This window comes from Carcharodon carcharias, chromosome 18 (assembly GCF_017639515.1).
Source record: "Carcharodon carcharias isolate sCarCar2 chromosome 18, sCarCar2.pri, whole genome shotgun sequence".
In the NCBI taxonomy this organism is placed as follows: Eukaryota; Metazoa; Chordata; class Chondrichthyes; order Lamniformes; family Lamnidae; genus Carcharodon; species Carcharodon carcharias.
This window is the reverse complement of record NC_054484.1, coordinates 20,270,710-20,285,378: the sequence shown is the minus strand read 5'-3', so window position 1 is coordinate 20,285,378 and position 14,669 is coordinate 20,270,710. Positions and strand designations below refer to the sequence as shown.

The 14,669-nt window shown below is 41.0% G+C and overlaps 1 protein-coding gene across 2 annotated transcripts in view; it reads right to left on the bottom strand.

Moving 5' to 3' along the window:
* Window positions 1–3,990: 3,990 nt before the first annotated feature.
* The window catches only part of zbtb21 (zinc finger and BTB domain containing 21), a 53,324-nt gene continuing 42,645 nt past the window's right edge, over window positions 3,991–14,669 (bottom strand). The window contains exons 1-2 of one of the 2 annotated variants that reach the window (XM_041211299.1): window positions 10,781–10,844; window positions 3,991–10,073 (exon numbers count right to left, since the gene is read on the bottom strand). In XM_041211299.1, coding sequence (XP_041067233.1) covers window positions 6,825–10,073; window positions 10,781–10,786 — 3,255 coding nt within the window. In that variant the 5' untranslated portion in view covers window positions 10,787–10,844 and the 3' untranslated portion in view covers window positions 3,991–6,824. Of the gene's footprint in view, window positions 10,074–10,780; window positions 10,845–14,669 lie in introns of those variants that run through there. The other variant, XM_041211298.1, reaches the window with a different exon arrangement.

Below are 14,669 nucleotides of genomic sequence, written 5' to 3'. Positions count from 1 at the left end.
CTAATTATTTCTTTGATGGCAAATGGAGCAGACAGCTAGCTTTAGATTATTGGGCACAAGACAGTAACATTGGAAGATGCCAGACTGCAATTTCACTGCATAACTGACATTTTATTTCAAAATACATTGTCATCATTTGCATTCATTTAACTTATTCCTTCTGGTAAGCGACTCCTCGTTGAAATACCAATTAGAATGCCACAAAACTATATTTTCTCATGCTTATCTTTTCTATTATCTGAAACTGTTCGACTAAAATAAGCTTCAATGGCCTAGAGGACAGCAGCCTCCCGATGATCAACAGAGCAATTAAGATAGCAAAATTGGCTCACGTAACACATGCAGCAGAGGCTTCATACCTTGTCATGGTAGACTATTTTCAGAAGATCCGTGAAAATAAAGGCCAACTTCATGATCTGGACCTAATAAATATATAATTTAATTTTCCTTCTCTCTCCGCATTGTATGTTTTCTCTTCTTTCCTAAAGGTAGTAATTAATTCTGATTCAAAGACAACACAAACTCTTCAGTAACTTATCCAAGTGGCTACTTTTCACATGAACCTATAAAAGGTCTTCCAGATAGCTATTCCATCACAGAAAAAAAAGTCATCCATCATCAACCCTAGCGATTTTCCAACATTGATCACTGGATTGTAACCAGAAGTAAGAGTCATGTCAGACTTTCCTCTTCTTAGCCTGAGAATATTGAAGACAACCACAACACTTCCAACAACTCTCCCAAATATAAATCAGCTAAGTCAACAGAAATCAGACCTAGAACTTTCCTGATCTCCTTAGTACCATATCACATGGCGCATTTAAAGTGGAGCCACAAGTTAATTTTTCTTTTGACTGACTGGCAATTTTGCAAATAAAGTTTCAAATATGATTGCCATTTTGACCAAATAAAAGCTGGCATTATGATCTTTATCTAATCTAAATGTACACACCCCAAACTTTGAAAAAATGATTCTATAAATATTCAGTTGTGCTTCGTTGATACAATTTACTCTTCTTTTGATATCTCCTGGGTTGCAAATCAGCTAACGAAACATTAATCAAGATGTATATAGAAAGCCACTTGGTATTAACTGGCATAATGTTATGAAGATCAGTTAATGTTAAGACAGCAGTGTTAAACCAAGCCACGTAAAAGGGTCCGAAGAATTTTTGAAGTTCTCCTATCAGAAGGAATCATGGTATTAAACTTGGATACTCCACCAGTATAAACCAAAAATAAAAGTTGGGATGGTAAAGAATGTCTGCCACTGGCATAATTAAACTCTATTTATACGACATGGCAAATATTTCCAAGATGGATCATCATTAACACACATTTTCTCAACTTGAGTCATGATTAGAAAAAGAAAACGACACATTCTGGAAATAGAATATTAAAATTTTAAAAAAGTATGAGTCTTGCAAAATCATCCCTCCCCCACAGTTCCAACAAAAATTAAAGGATGACTGTAAGCATCACAAAAAATACTGCAGTGACCAACTGCCCATGATATTCAAGGGTTAAGGGAAAGCTAGGATTTCAAAATAACTTGGCCAGAAAATTTACGTAATATATGAGAAGAAGAAGATGGAAGAATGTCAATACAAAATGTTATACTAGTGTTAAGATTTACTTCTGTTTGTCAGTTAAAGGAATATATTGTGAACTGTTGGCAGTCTTAATCTTTACTCTTGCTTAATATCAAACATATTACAAGGAAAAGGATAAATGATCTTCCTCGAATCTTTTCTCATTAGCTGATTAGGTAAGAAAATTATTGGTCTGTGTCAACAATTGGATGATTTGAAAAACTGAAAATATATACTGTATTCCCAGAAATTTCTACACAACCACTGTGCACTGAACTGATCAATTGCAACTGCAATCTCAGGCTGGGGAATGCTGAACCAGCAGGTCATGCAAAGTTTTAAGGAATTATTTCTGTTGCTGTTCAAAGTTGAGGTCTGTGGATTTTGTTGCAACTGGTGAAAATTCAGCTTTGCTATGATATTAGGTCAAACACTGTGTGGCAATATTGAAGGTCAGCTGGCAGAAGGCCTTTGGACAAACATGATCAGGGCAAGATCTCAAAGTTTCATCACAGCATGTGAGTAAAAGCACTTGCACAATTTTTTCAATGCACCAAAAACCTTAAAGGAACATTTCAACTAATTTTGGTTCTCTTACCAGATCAAAAGGAAAGAGGATTTGATAAGAAGATTAATAAACTAGGATAAAAACAGAAAGTGCTGGAGAAACGCAGTAGGTCTGGCGGCACCTGAGGACAGAGAAACAGAGTTAATGCTTTGAGTTGAATGACTCTTCTTCGGAAGTTCCGAAGAATCATTTGACTCAAAATGTTAATTATTTTTCTCTCCACAGATGCTGCCAGACGTGCTGAGTTTTTCCACCAATTTGTTTTTATTTCAGATTTCCAGCATCTCCAGTATTTTGCTTTTATTTTAATGAACAAACTGAGTATATCTTTAAAAATAATTAACAGTGTATACATCAAATGATAAAACAAAACCGTAGCTTGGACTCTTGATTGAAAACATGGTAAAATAAGTATAATGAAAGATGATCTGTTCTGGTTGGATTAAAAGGGTTATTTTGGGCATTTTACAAAAATAAATCCTCCTCTTTTAAATTTCCTTCCTCCTCTCCTGAAGACAGTCAACTTGTCAATCTTCATGCATGGCCTTGGATAGGCTGTAGGGGGCAGATGGGAGGAGATAGGAAAGAGAAGAGAAAAGAAATCACAGCCGAGCCCAATGTTGTCCTCAAATGTTCAGACAAGTGCAGATTTCAGCTAGGGTCACTGAATAGTGATAAACAGCAGGAAAGTGGGGGTGTTGTGGCTAATTGTAACACCTTGTAGTGCTGTCTTGCTAAAGATTAGCTGACTCAGCATACACTAGAGGTGAACCCTGATTTCTTAGCCTGTATGATTCAGAACCACACACATATGTTTGAATGTTGTTTGCTGGTTAGTTAAAAACTGGAGTAAAAATGTTAATTTTAAAAGGCCACAGTGGACAGCAACCCACCCCAGTGTTACTGGAAGGTGCAATGGAAGAAAGGACATTCCATGAAACAAGCTCCCTGTCACCAACTACAATGCACCTTGTCCATTAGAAGCTTCAAAATCATCCGGCTAAAGTACTGTACAGATTCTACTTATGTACAATAAACAAACATGGAAAATAAATAGCAGACTAGTCAATATCTGAGAGATTAAGATTTTGGGATGAAATCCCTCAGCAGGATAGAGAATAGTTCTACTGAAAGGTCTCACCTGAAACACTAATCAATCTTTCCTTTCCAAATGCTGATTGAATTGCTGCTTAACTCCATTACTTTATGTTTTTAATTTCAGAATTCCAGCATGTGTGTTTTTTTTCCCCTCTTTTTATCTTTAGTCATCTAACCTGCTCCAGGAGTTTATATCTGGTTCATCAATTCCCTCTGTACACATAACAGATTTAAAACAGAAGCAAGAGCAAGGGTAGCAGTGAACTTAATGTATAAAAATGAAACAATAATAAAGTTACTCTGGTTATTATGGAGAAAGTTTGCCAATCTTAATTTAAAAATTGCAAGTGAAATCAACACTATAGTGCATACAAACATAGTGATCAGTTTCAGCCATATCTCTTATATTAAACACGCCTTTCTGCAATTTACGTCAAGATCATGCTACTTCCTTCCCCTCTCCTCTTAATTCAGGGGATTACCTCTGACTTGTTTAGATAAAACCTCTGTACTGCTGTATGGATCTTCTCTGCTGCTTTGGAAAGAAATATTACATTGTTCAATGAATGTGTGTAACCAACTCTTTGACAGCATGAATAGAAATATGTTTACTTTTGAATATAGGCTGTCCTTACTTCTCAGAGTACCAGTATACCAGTACTCTCCTACTGTATTCAGACCTAGTCATCAACTAGTGAAAGATTAACCAATGGTAAAGCGAAGCTAGTGCTGAAGGTTAGCAAGAACATAGTAAACCAGTAAATCATTAAAGCTATAATTAGTTAAAGAATCATAGCCAGGTTTCTTTTAGCAGATTGATACAGACATTTTCTTCAGCTGAATCTTAGAAGAATTCTTAATATATGGATTTGAACAACAGTATTAATTATGAAAAGAACCTTTTAAATTAAAAGACAACAACTGGGATTTTGTCAGGCTGATGCCCAACATTAAATAACCTACGGAGAACCTCTGTCAGTTCCATGGGAGAGGCCCAACAGAATCAAGCACCCTTCAGGTATTTAGGTCGCTATCAGCGGGCTCTCCTTGCCATCGAGGGTCCTGACAGCAGAAGTCCCACACACCGAGAACTGCCAGCCAATCACAGGCCGACAGTTTGCCATTGCCACCAGCACCAGTGGGAGTGGTGGCAGCTGGCGGTGCTGCACCCACCAGAGGCCCAGGATCATCATGGGAGCCCAGGCCAAAAGGTGAGTGAGGGCAGAGGGTTGCGGGACAGTCTCCCCCATGATTAAGTGGGCCCAGTTGCCATGTTTCCCACGGCAACCGATGGCATTAAATCCAGCCGAATATATGCCTATACAACTCTCAACATTATTCTCCTATACTTCAATACACAGTTAACAAGGGAAGTTACAAGGAATAATATAGAGAGTTCCAATTCATAAAATTTTGCTGCAATAAGTGACAAGTCCAACCTGGAAATAGGATTTTTAAGACTGTTCTGCTGTAAACAATTTAATTTAATGTTCAGCGTAATATGCAAAACTAAATTCAGAAAACCAAGAATTAAGTTGAGAAACTCCAATACAGCAAACTGTATATTGTCTTTTAAAATAATAACAATTTATAAAATAAATGTTTAGTTATAACAAGGTGAATGGCTTGAGCTCCTCTTGTAACAAAATTAAATAAAGTGATGCATTGATAATCGTTATAATACAATTTATGATAATCCTGTCAGTATTGCTGGAAGTCTTACTACCCTCAATTTGGGAGGATGAGAAAGATTCACTCTGAAGCATTTTATGCCAATCACAACTAGGTGCAGACTGGGAGGAAAAAAACCAAATGGTACGATTTTACATATCTGGACATACCAGTATAATGTTGACACAGTACCATCCCTTTAGCGCAATACTGTCATATGATCTATATTTGAATGTCAAACAAAGGCTAAGCAGATGTCTTTGTTTTAGTTCCATCATAAACAATTTAATTACACGTGGCATTCTCTTAGAGCTGGAGTGGAGAGTGCCGAGGTGATAAATTTGAGCCACTGGCAGATTCTAAGGAAATCTAAATTCTTAGAACCTGGTGCAAATACAAAGGCCACTAAGTCGCCCATTCTCCTGCACTGCACTTTCCCCCTTTCAAGAGTACATTCTACAGAAACAAAGTTAGTGTAACACTCCATTTTCTGTGCCATTACATTTCACCATTACCTTAATTTATAATGCAAAATACTTGTTTACTACAACTTGGCCTCAACAGTAACATTTGGCTCATGATTCTGAAGGACATATTCTCTTCCCTGATGTCACTTGTGTCATTACTACCAAATCAGCCTTTCACTCATTTTCAATTCACTGTACTTTAGTTTTAAAAAAAAATCCACAATCAGCTATTAAGCAAACAAACCCAAAGAGGAGACATTTAAAAATTGCTTGTCAGATGAAGGGGAGCATAAAGTGAGAAAATGATTGTACTTTACTGTGCCTGTTCTACTGTCCTAAGTATAGCTCACGTCACCATCTTTCATGCTAACCCAGTGCTGAAGGAGGACCAATGTGGTTTTGTCTCTTTTCTCTTTAGTTTTAGCTCACACCATTTAGACACTCCTATTTGTTGTCTGCTACCTTTGGTCCTGGTCACAGTATAGGATTTCTAGAATGTCACTGTGTATCCAGCATGACAATGGAAGTACTTTTTCCTTACTAGATACTGTATATAAAAAAAAAATCACAGGATGACTATGTGCGCAGGGATAAACATATGAAAGAGGATAATGTCTAGCCCTCTCTGGTTGCACATCAACTTTTGGAGTCATCTTGATTAAAATGCCTCTGCTTGCCTTCCATTGTGCTAATTGGGGAGGTGTGACTGATAATCAAGCTCCAGTTTTGTTTCCAATCTTCTGATTGGCTGAGACCCAACACTTGCAGCAAACCCCAATAATTCCATGAACCACTTACTAGTAACGCCCATGCTAACTGATCCTTGAGCTACAGGATATACCTTGGGCCTTAACTAGTGTAGAAATCACATTCAGAATCATACCTTTTCTGTGCTGAAAAAAGCTAACCAAAATGGCCACATTCTTCATTCCCACTGTCAGTCTGCCAAAATGGCTGAACCAGTGAAAGTTAACCGAATTGCTGTTAATGGAATACAATTGCTTTGATGAAATTACTGAAACCCCACATATATTACTGAATGTTAAAAACACACAATAAAGGATCCATCCCAATGCATGAGTTGGTTCAATGGTATTAATCCAGTCCCATTAAAACAATGATTGTGTAACACTGGCAAAGTCCCATCATATAAAAAATATGCTTCCACGTAGCACCCGAGTAACAAGTGTGGTGATTTTTAAAAAAATTCTAGGCTTTACTTTGATCCATCAGTAATACCAATTCCATATATTACTTTACACCTTTCTTATCCAACTCTCTTTTTTCCTAAACCTTCGGCGAATGGATTGTACATTATATTGCCATGTACACAGTCCTTGCCCATGGCGCAGCTTCTGTTTCCAGGTTATCTTTATAGATTAATCTGGTGGAATCCCAAATAAATCACATGAGACTGAAATCTTAATTTTAGTTGTGAGTCTGTTCGTGGCTCCACAGACTGAATGCAGTCTTGAAAGTCCTATGGCAAAATTTGCACATGAATGGCCTTTCGAAGGTGGCCGCTGCCAGAGGAGGGGCATGGGAAAAAAGTGTATCTGCTGCCTGTGGGCTACCCGACTTGTCCGAATGATTTGAGGGCTGTTCAGGCTCAGGAGACTGCTCATTGGGTGGCGCAGGGAGTGGTGGTGCAGGGGGAGGTGGACAAGAGGAAGGACTCCTTGCAGGTTTAGAAAATTCAAGACGGTCTGCAGACTGAGAGATATGGGACTGAAAGTGGCTCCAGAGACGGAAGTTGGTACGGAAGGCTTTATGGCAAACGTGGCAAATGAATGGCTTAACAGCACAGAGCAATTCCTGATGGCGCTCCAGCTGCTTGTGTATTGTGAAGATCTTGCCGCATTTTTCACATGGCCAAAGACCACGTTCTCCTTTGCACGTTAGGTCCTCCGGTTCCCCACTGCAACTGTTGGATTCAGATGCCACGTCTTCCAGGTGGATAGGATTTGTGGAGACTACGTCAGGTAGATGGTTATCTTTAGTGCATGTATTTCTGCGGTTAGAGACGCTGAGATCTTCAGGAAAGCAAGAGGAATCTTCAGAATCAACATACATTGGTTCTGAAGAATCACTACAGGCGTCATCTTCTTTTGATGTACTCGGACTGGCTATGGAGTCCTCTCCTATTTCAGTTTGAACCTCTTTGGGCAAGACACCATTGTGACATATTGGATCTAAATTGGATTGTTCCACTGGGGCCATTGTGTTTTCATTGTGAACTTCAATTTGATGACGCCATATGCTGAAAGACGACTTAAATGTGCGTTTACATTCTAGACAGGTTAGCTTCTTGTATTCACACTGACTTTCGTGCTCCTGCTTCAGTTCTCTGGAACAGAACCTAAGGCTGCAGTAACAGCACACTGTAACATTCCTACAGATCCTCTCATGCTTTGTCTTCTCTGCCAGTGAAGACATCTTGGTATTACAATGTTCACATTGATGTTCAATACTATCCTCACTCACATTTTCAGTAACACCTTGTTCTTTTGATTTGAAAGCCTTGTTATAGAGCTTGCAAACAAAGGGTTTCTCACCTGGGTGGGTCTTCATGTGTTGCCTGTAACGTGAAAGGAAACGAAACAGCTTCCCACATGTAGTGCAAATGTACACTCCTTTGGTTGCTGATTTCAAATTCTTTTTGAATCCTTGTTCTGACCGCAGGCCTGGGTAACTATGAGAGACTTGCCTGCGCCGCAACTTGTGAAATAGAGCCTTCTTGATCTCCCTTTCGCGCATCATATCGTTCAGTTTCTTTTGAAATTTTTCTTCTGGAACTGGACTGGAGCTGGTAGCCGCTGATGGGTTGATAACCACTCCATGTTGAGTCTGGCAGTGTGTCCAAACTTTGAAGTTGGTGAGAAATCTCTTGTGGCAGATATCGCAGGCATATGGCTTATCTGGATTATGGTACATGTCAACATGTCGGAAAAGACCTGCTGTTGATCGGAATATCTTGAAGCAGGTCCTGCACTTGAACTGCTTGCCAGTTATTGCTGATTCAGACTCAGAATATTCATCCTTGTTCTCGTCAGTCTTCGACAGATCAAGATTAGTATCATCTGCTGTAGGGCTTGAACTTTCCTCAAAGTTTTGTGATATATTGGGAGAATGTTGGAAGGCTTCTGACTTCTCATAGGAAAACTTTGCATTTTCAGCCTGGAACCTCCTTTTCACTGGCAGCATTGAGGTTCTTCTGTTCCTCTCTACATTTTTCACAGCAAACTCCTTACTAGTAGATGGTGAAGTTTCTCCCACAGTAACCCTAATTATATCGGAAGTATCTGAGACAGGACTGGAGGGTTCTGTTTTTATTTTAACAGCTGTTGTTATTGATATGGGATCAGCTTCAGCAGCTTGAGATACGTTAAGTTGTCTTGGTCGACCAGGCTGATCAACCTGTGGTTTTTCCTTTAGAAGCTGCTGCTTCATTGAGTCGGTCACTGAGGACTTTTGGGATGATACATCATAAGTTAACTCCAGTGGTTCTCGTTTACATATTTGTGAGCCGTAGTTCATTTTTAGGTCAAGAGAGGAGGAGTAGGAAGGAACTTGGCTATCCATGGACAATGACCTACGAAGGAGACTTTTCACCAATGGACCACTGCTGACAACACTCTGGCTATTAAGTGGAAATCTTGCAGGTTGAACTGTGGGCCCTACTTTGGCATAATATAGCAAATTACTCTCTTCCATTTTGCCAACATTTACCGTGTGTCCAGATTTCTGTTGGGAATATGAAAGTCCTGTGGTTCCATGAAATGAAAATGCAGGTGAAAGTTGTGGCCTAGATAAAGACTTTCCATTCACCAATAGGTCAGTTAGACTTTGCCGCGTATCAGAAACACTGCCAGTAAAACTTGTGGTGCCATCCACGCTCATGGAATTTCTCCTATCGCACCAAAACCTCATTCTGTTTTGATCTTCCAGAGATTTGAAGGTTGCACGGAATTTAGTGTCAGCTAAAGCCACACGCATATCTTTTAACAAAGGTTGTCCTTTATCATCCAATAGATGTGTTCCATCAACATCTCTGGATACAGCATTAGAATTTGCCCTTAGGGCATTCATCAAAGATGAGGACTTAAAACTGTGGCTTGGATCTTCCTCTGATGGTCCTTTCTTCTGACTTGAATCCCCTCCCTTTGTTTCAGAATCAACATTACTTTTATCAAGGTCAGTGCGACTCTGACATACAATCACACTCCGTGGCTGGGAACTACTTACATCATCACCAACTTTGCTGAGCTTTTTAACAGGATTTGGGGCGCAGGAAATCTGAGGTGTCTGTGATGGAACACTTGTCAGAAAAGAGATACCGAGGTTGCCACCGAGACTGTGAATAGCTGCAAGGCTTTTCTTCTCTATGAAGAGGGATGAAGAATAGATATAATTCAGAATATTCTCAAAGATAGCTGCTTCACAGAGGTCCAACTGGAAGACCGACTGGCCTTCATTCTCCTTCTTGGTAAACAAAGCCCGGAAGTAGTCACTGCTGGCAGCCAGAACATTCTTATGAGCCCGGAATTTATGGTCACCAACGATTAGGAGAACATCACACAGCTGGCCTTTTAGACGATCCTCATTGAGTGCGCTCAGGAGAGAGATGGCATGTGCTGGATTGATGTAGTGAAGTAATCCTTCCATGGTCTGCTCCACCTGCAAGACAGCAGCAGAATAACAAATGTCAAACTTGGAGGAGTTAACAGAAAACAAAAAGTATGAAAGCATCATGATAATGTAACTGCTTTGAATTGAAGTTTACAGACAATAAACATTTGTAGATCTGGATTCCAAGAGTGCTGGGGGGGTGGTGTCTCAATATTTTCCAATCAGACACTACAGAAAAGCCCATAATTATGCATGTGACCATCTTAGTTACCCTGCTTTAAATGGTAATAGAATGACTATGAATGAAACTAAGAAAAATAATAATTTGGAAATGTTCTTAAAGTTGCATCATTTTCTGTTAAATATTTAAACCAGGTGTGTATGCCAATTCCCCCACCCCAAAGCTAACACAAATTTATGTCAGTATTAGCAACTCAAACACCCTAAAGAATTTTCTCATTTTGTGCACCATCGACTGTGAATAATAAATATATTGGAGTGATTACAATACTGCAATCTGAGCAAGGGTTTGAAAACATTATAAATCATAGTCCAAAAGCCGGCAACCATTACGTGGAAAACAAGATCAACTGTAAGTGCAAGTATATTTGTGCCAAATATAGCTCATCACAATAGGTACCATTTACATTGTAGGCTTAAAAAATGTGGCACCTCACTGTAAGCTTAGAAACAAAAGTCAAAAACAAGAAAGGACCATACAGACTCTCTAACTTGTTTGACTATTTTACACTCACATTCATGAACTGCTCACATTGTCTGCTTCCCTATTTTCTTGGAGCTTAGTCAATAATAATATCCAGCTGCTGAAACAAAAACTGTTAATTTCAATCAATTCTGCATTCTGTTAATGGACTCATTCATTTATAGAATAGATCATCTAAGCGCAAAGCAGTTATTCCTTGAATTATTTTGGCTCACTGTTAGCTTATTTTATAAAACAAATTCCCTAGTTCCCTTCTGCTTCTTGCATTCATTCTACTGATTCCGTCCACTATTAAAAACACTTGAATTGTGACTCATTTTTTTATTCTTTGAGCAATTTTGCTTCTTTACCTTTTTACAGTCAAGTCCTGGGATTCGGATGATGAGCATAAACCACTTGAGCTGCAGCCGTTTGGTTGCAGAATAATTTAAACCCCTAAATGGATTATGGCCATGTAAATTATCCATTAATCAGTTTGCACCAACAACTGATATTCTTTGGTAAGCAGCCAAAGATAATTTCCTGGCAGACTTTTAATGCTAATTGTTCTGTCAACAATATTACACATCAACAATATGGAGTGCACTAACAGATGGCATTGGCATGGACTGCTGCTGAATCCAAACTGTAGATCCACCTTGTCCTATCAACATAAATATATATGTAATGAAATATCCTAAGGCGCTTCACAGGAGCATTATAAAACGGTTATAAAATTATAAAAGTATGACAACCAAGTCACTTAAGGAGATATTAGGTCAGACGACCAAAAGTTTGGTCAAAGAGGTAAGTTTAAGAAATATCTGAAAGGAGAAAAGCAAAGTCGAGAGATGGAGAAGTGTAGGGAGGGAATTCCAGAGTTTGGGACTGGGCAACTGAAGGCACGGCTACAAAGAGCAATGCAATAATAACTAGATAAAGTGTTTTTAGTGATGTTGACTCAGAGACAGGACACCAGGGATAGCACCTGCAGTATTTTGCTTTTGATATCTCCCCTGCTTTTTAAAAATAGTGCCATGAGATCCTTCACACTAAGTGAAAAAGACCTCAGTTTTAACATCTCACCTGAAAGACTGCAATTTCAATTCTAGGCTACACTACCTTCTCTGCATTAAGCATTAAGCAGTCTAATACTGATGGTTTGGTAGCAGCTGTCGGACCACCGGCAGGGAGTATCTCAAAACACCAGGCACTGTTGGGCTTTATACTCCTTATTGGTGGCAAGTTTTTTACTTCACTAATTTGTGGCTGTCTCCCTGCAAGACACTGGATACTGCAGAGGCTAGGGGGTCATAACAACATCCAGTAGTCGTTCTGAAGAGTTGTGCTCCAGAACTAGCCACGCCCCTAGCCAAACTGTTCCGGTACAGCTACAACAATAGCGTTTAACTAACACAAAAATACCTGCAAAAACTCAGCAGGTCTGACAGCATCTGTGGAGTGGAACACAGTTAATGTTTCGAGTCCGTACGACTCTTCAACAGAACTAAGGAAAAATAGAAAAGAGGTGAAATATAAGTTGGTTTAAGGAGGGGTGGGACAGGTATAGCTGGATAGAGGGCCAGTGATAGGTGGAGATAACCAAAAGGTGTCATAGACAAAAGGACAAAGAGGTGTTGAAGCTGGTGATATTATCTAAGGAATGTGATAATAAAAGATACAGATAGCCCTGGTGGGGGTGGGGTGGGGGAAGGGATCGAAATAGGCTAAAAGGTAGAGATAAAACAATGGATGGAAATACATTTAAAAATAATGGAAATAAGTGGGAAAAGAAAAATCTATATAAATTATTGGAAAAGGGGGATTGGAAAGGGGGTGGGGATGGAGGAGAGAGTTCATGATCTAAAATTGTTGAACTCAATATTCAGTCCGGAAGGCTGTAAAGCGCCTAGGCGGAAGACGAGGTGCTGTTCCTCCAGTTTGCGTTGAGCTTCACTGGAACAATGCAGCAGGCTAAGGACAGACATGTGGGTATGCGAGCAGGGTGGAGTGTTGAAATGGCAAGCGTCAGGGAGGTCTGGGTCATGCTTGCGGACAGACCGAAGGTGTTCCGCAAAGCAGTCACCCACTCTGCGTTTGGTTTCTCCAATGTAGAGGAAACCGCATTGGGAGCAGCAAATGAAGTAGACTAAATTGAGGGATGTGCAAGTGAAATGCTGCTTCACTTGAAAGGAGTGTTTGGGCCATTGGATGGTGAGGAGAGAGGAAGTAATGGGACAAGTGTTGCACCTTCTGCGGTTGCATGGGAAGGTGCTGTAGGAGGGGGTCGAGGTGTAGGGGGCGATGGAGGAGTGGACCAGGGTGTCCCGGAGGGAATGATCCCTCGGAATTCCGCCAGGGGGGTGAAGGGAAGATGTGTTTGGTGGTGGCATCATGCTGGAGTTGGCGGAATTGGCGAAGGATGATCCTTTGAATGCGGAAGCTGGTGGGGTGATAAGGGGGACCCTATCATGGTTCTGGGAAGGAGAGGAAGGTGTGAGGGCGGATGTGGGGGAGATGGGCCGGACACATTTGAGGGCCCTGTCAACCACCCTGGGTGGAAAACCTCGGTTAAGGAAGAAGGAAGACATGTCAGAGGAACTGTTTTTGAAAGTGGCATCATCAGAACAGATGCGACGGAGGCGAAGAAACTGAGAGAATGGGATGGACTCCTGACAGGAAGCGGGGTGTAAGGAGCTGCAGTCTAGGTAGCTGTGGGAGTCAGTAGGCTTGTAATGAATATTGGTGGACAGTCTATCACCAGAAATTGAGACAAAGAGGTCAAGGAAGGGAAGGGAAGTGTCAGAGATGGACCATGTGAAAATGATGGAGGGGTGGAAATTGGAAGCAAAATTAATACATTTTTCCAGGTCCAGATGAGAGCATGAAGCAGCACTGAAGCAATCATCGATGTACTGGAGAAAGAGTTGTGGGAGGGGGCTGGAGTAGGACTGGAACAAGGAATGTTCCACATACCCCATAAAGAGACAGGGATAACTGGGGCCCATGCGGGTACCCATAGCCACACCTTTTATTTGGAGGAAGCGAGAGGAGTTGAAGGAGAAATTGTTCAGTGTCAGAACAAGTTCAGCCAGACGGAGGAGAGTAGTGGTGGATGGGGATTGTTCGGGCCTCTGTTCGAGGAAGAAATGGAGAGCGATCAGACCATCCCGGTGGGGGACGGAGGTGTAGAGGGATTGGACGTCCATGGTGAAGAGGAGGCGGTTGGGGCCAGGGAACTGGAAATTGTTGACATGATGTAGGGTGTCAGAGGAATCACAGATGTAGGTGGGAAGGGACTGGACAAGGGGAGAGAGAATGGAGTTAAGATAGCAAGAAATGAGTTCCATGGGGCAGGAACAGATTGACACGATCGGTTTGCCGGGACAGTCCTGTTTGTGGCTTTTGGGTAGGAGGTAGAAGTGGGCCGTCCGAGGTTGGGAGACTATGAGGTTGGAAGCTGTGGAAGGAAGATCTCCAGAGGAGATGAGGTCAGTAACAGTCCTGGAAACAATGGCTTGATGTTCAGTGGTGGGGTCATGGTCCAGGGGGAGGTAGGAGGAAGTGTCTGCGAGTTGATGCTCAGCATCTGCGAGGTAGAGGTCAGTGGGCCAGACAACAACAGCACCCTTGTCAGCAGGTTTGATGACAATGTCAGGGTTGGACCTGAGAGAACGGAGTGTAGCAAGTTCAGAGAGAGACAGGTTAGAGTGGGTGACAGGAGCAGAGAAATTGAGACGACTGATGTCATGCCGACAGTTCTCAATGAAAAGATCAAGAGAAGGTAAGAATCCAGAGGGAGGGGTCCAGGTGGAGGGAAAATATTGGAGGCGGGAAAAGGATCCATTGAACGGGGAGAGGACTCCTGCCCAAAGAAGTGAGCATGGAGACGAAGGCAACATTTTATCTCTGCCTTTTAGCCTATTTCGATCCATTGCCCA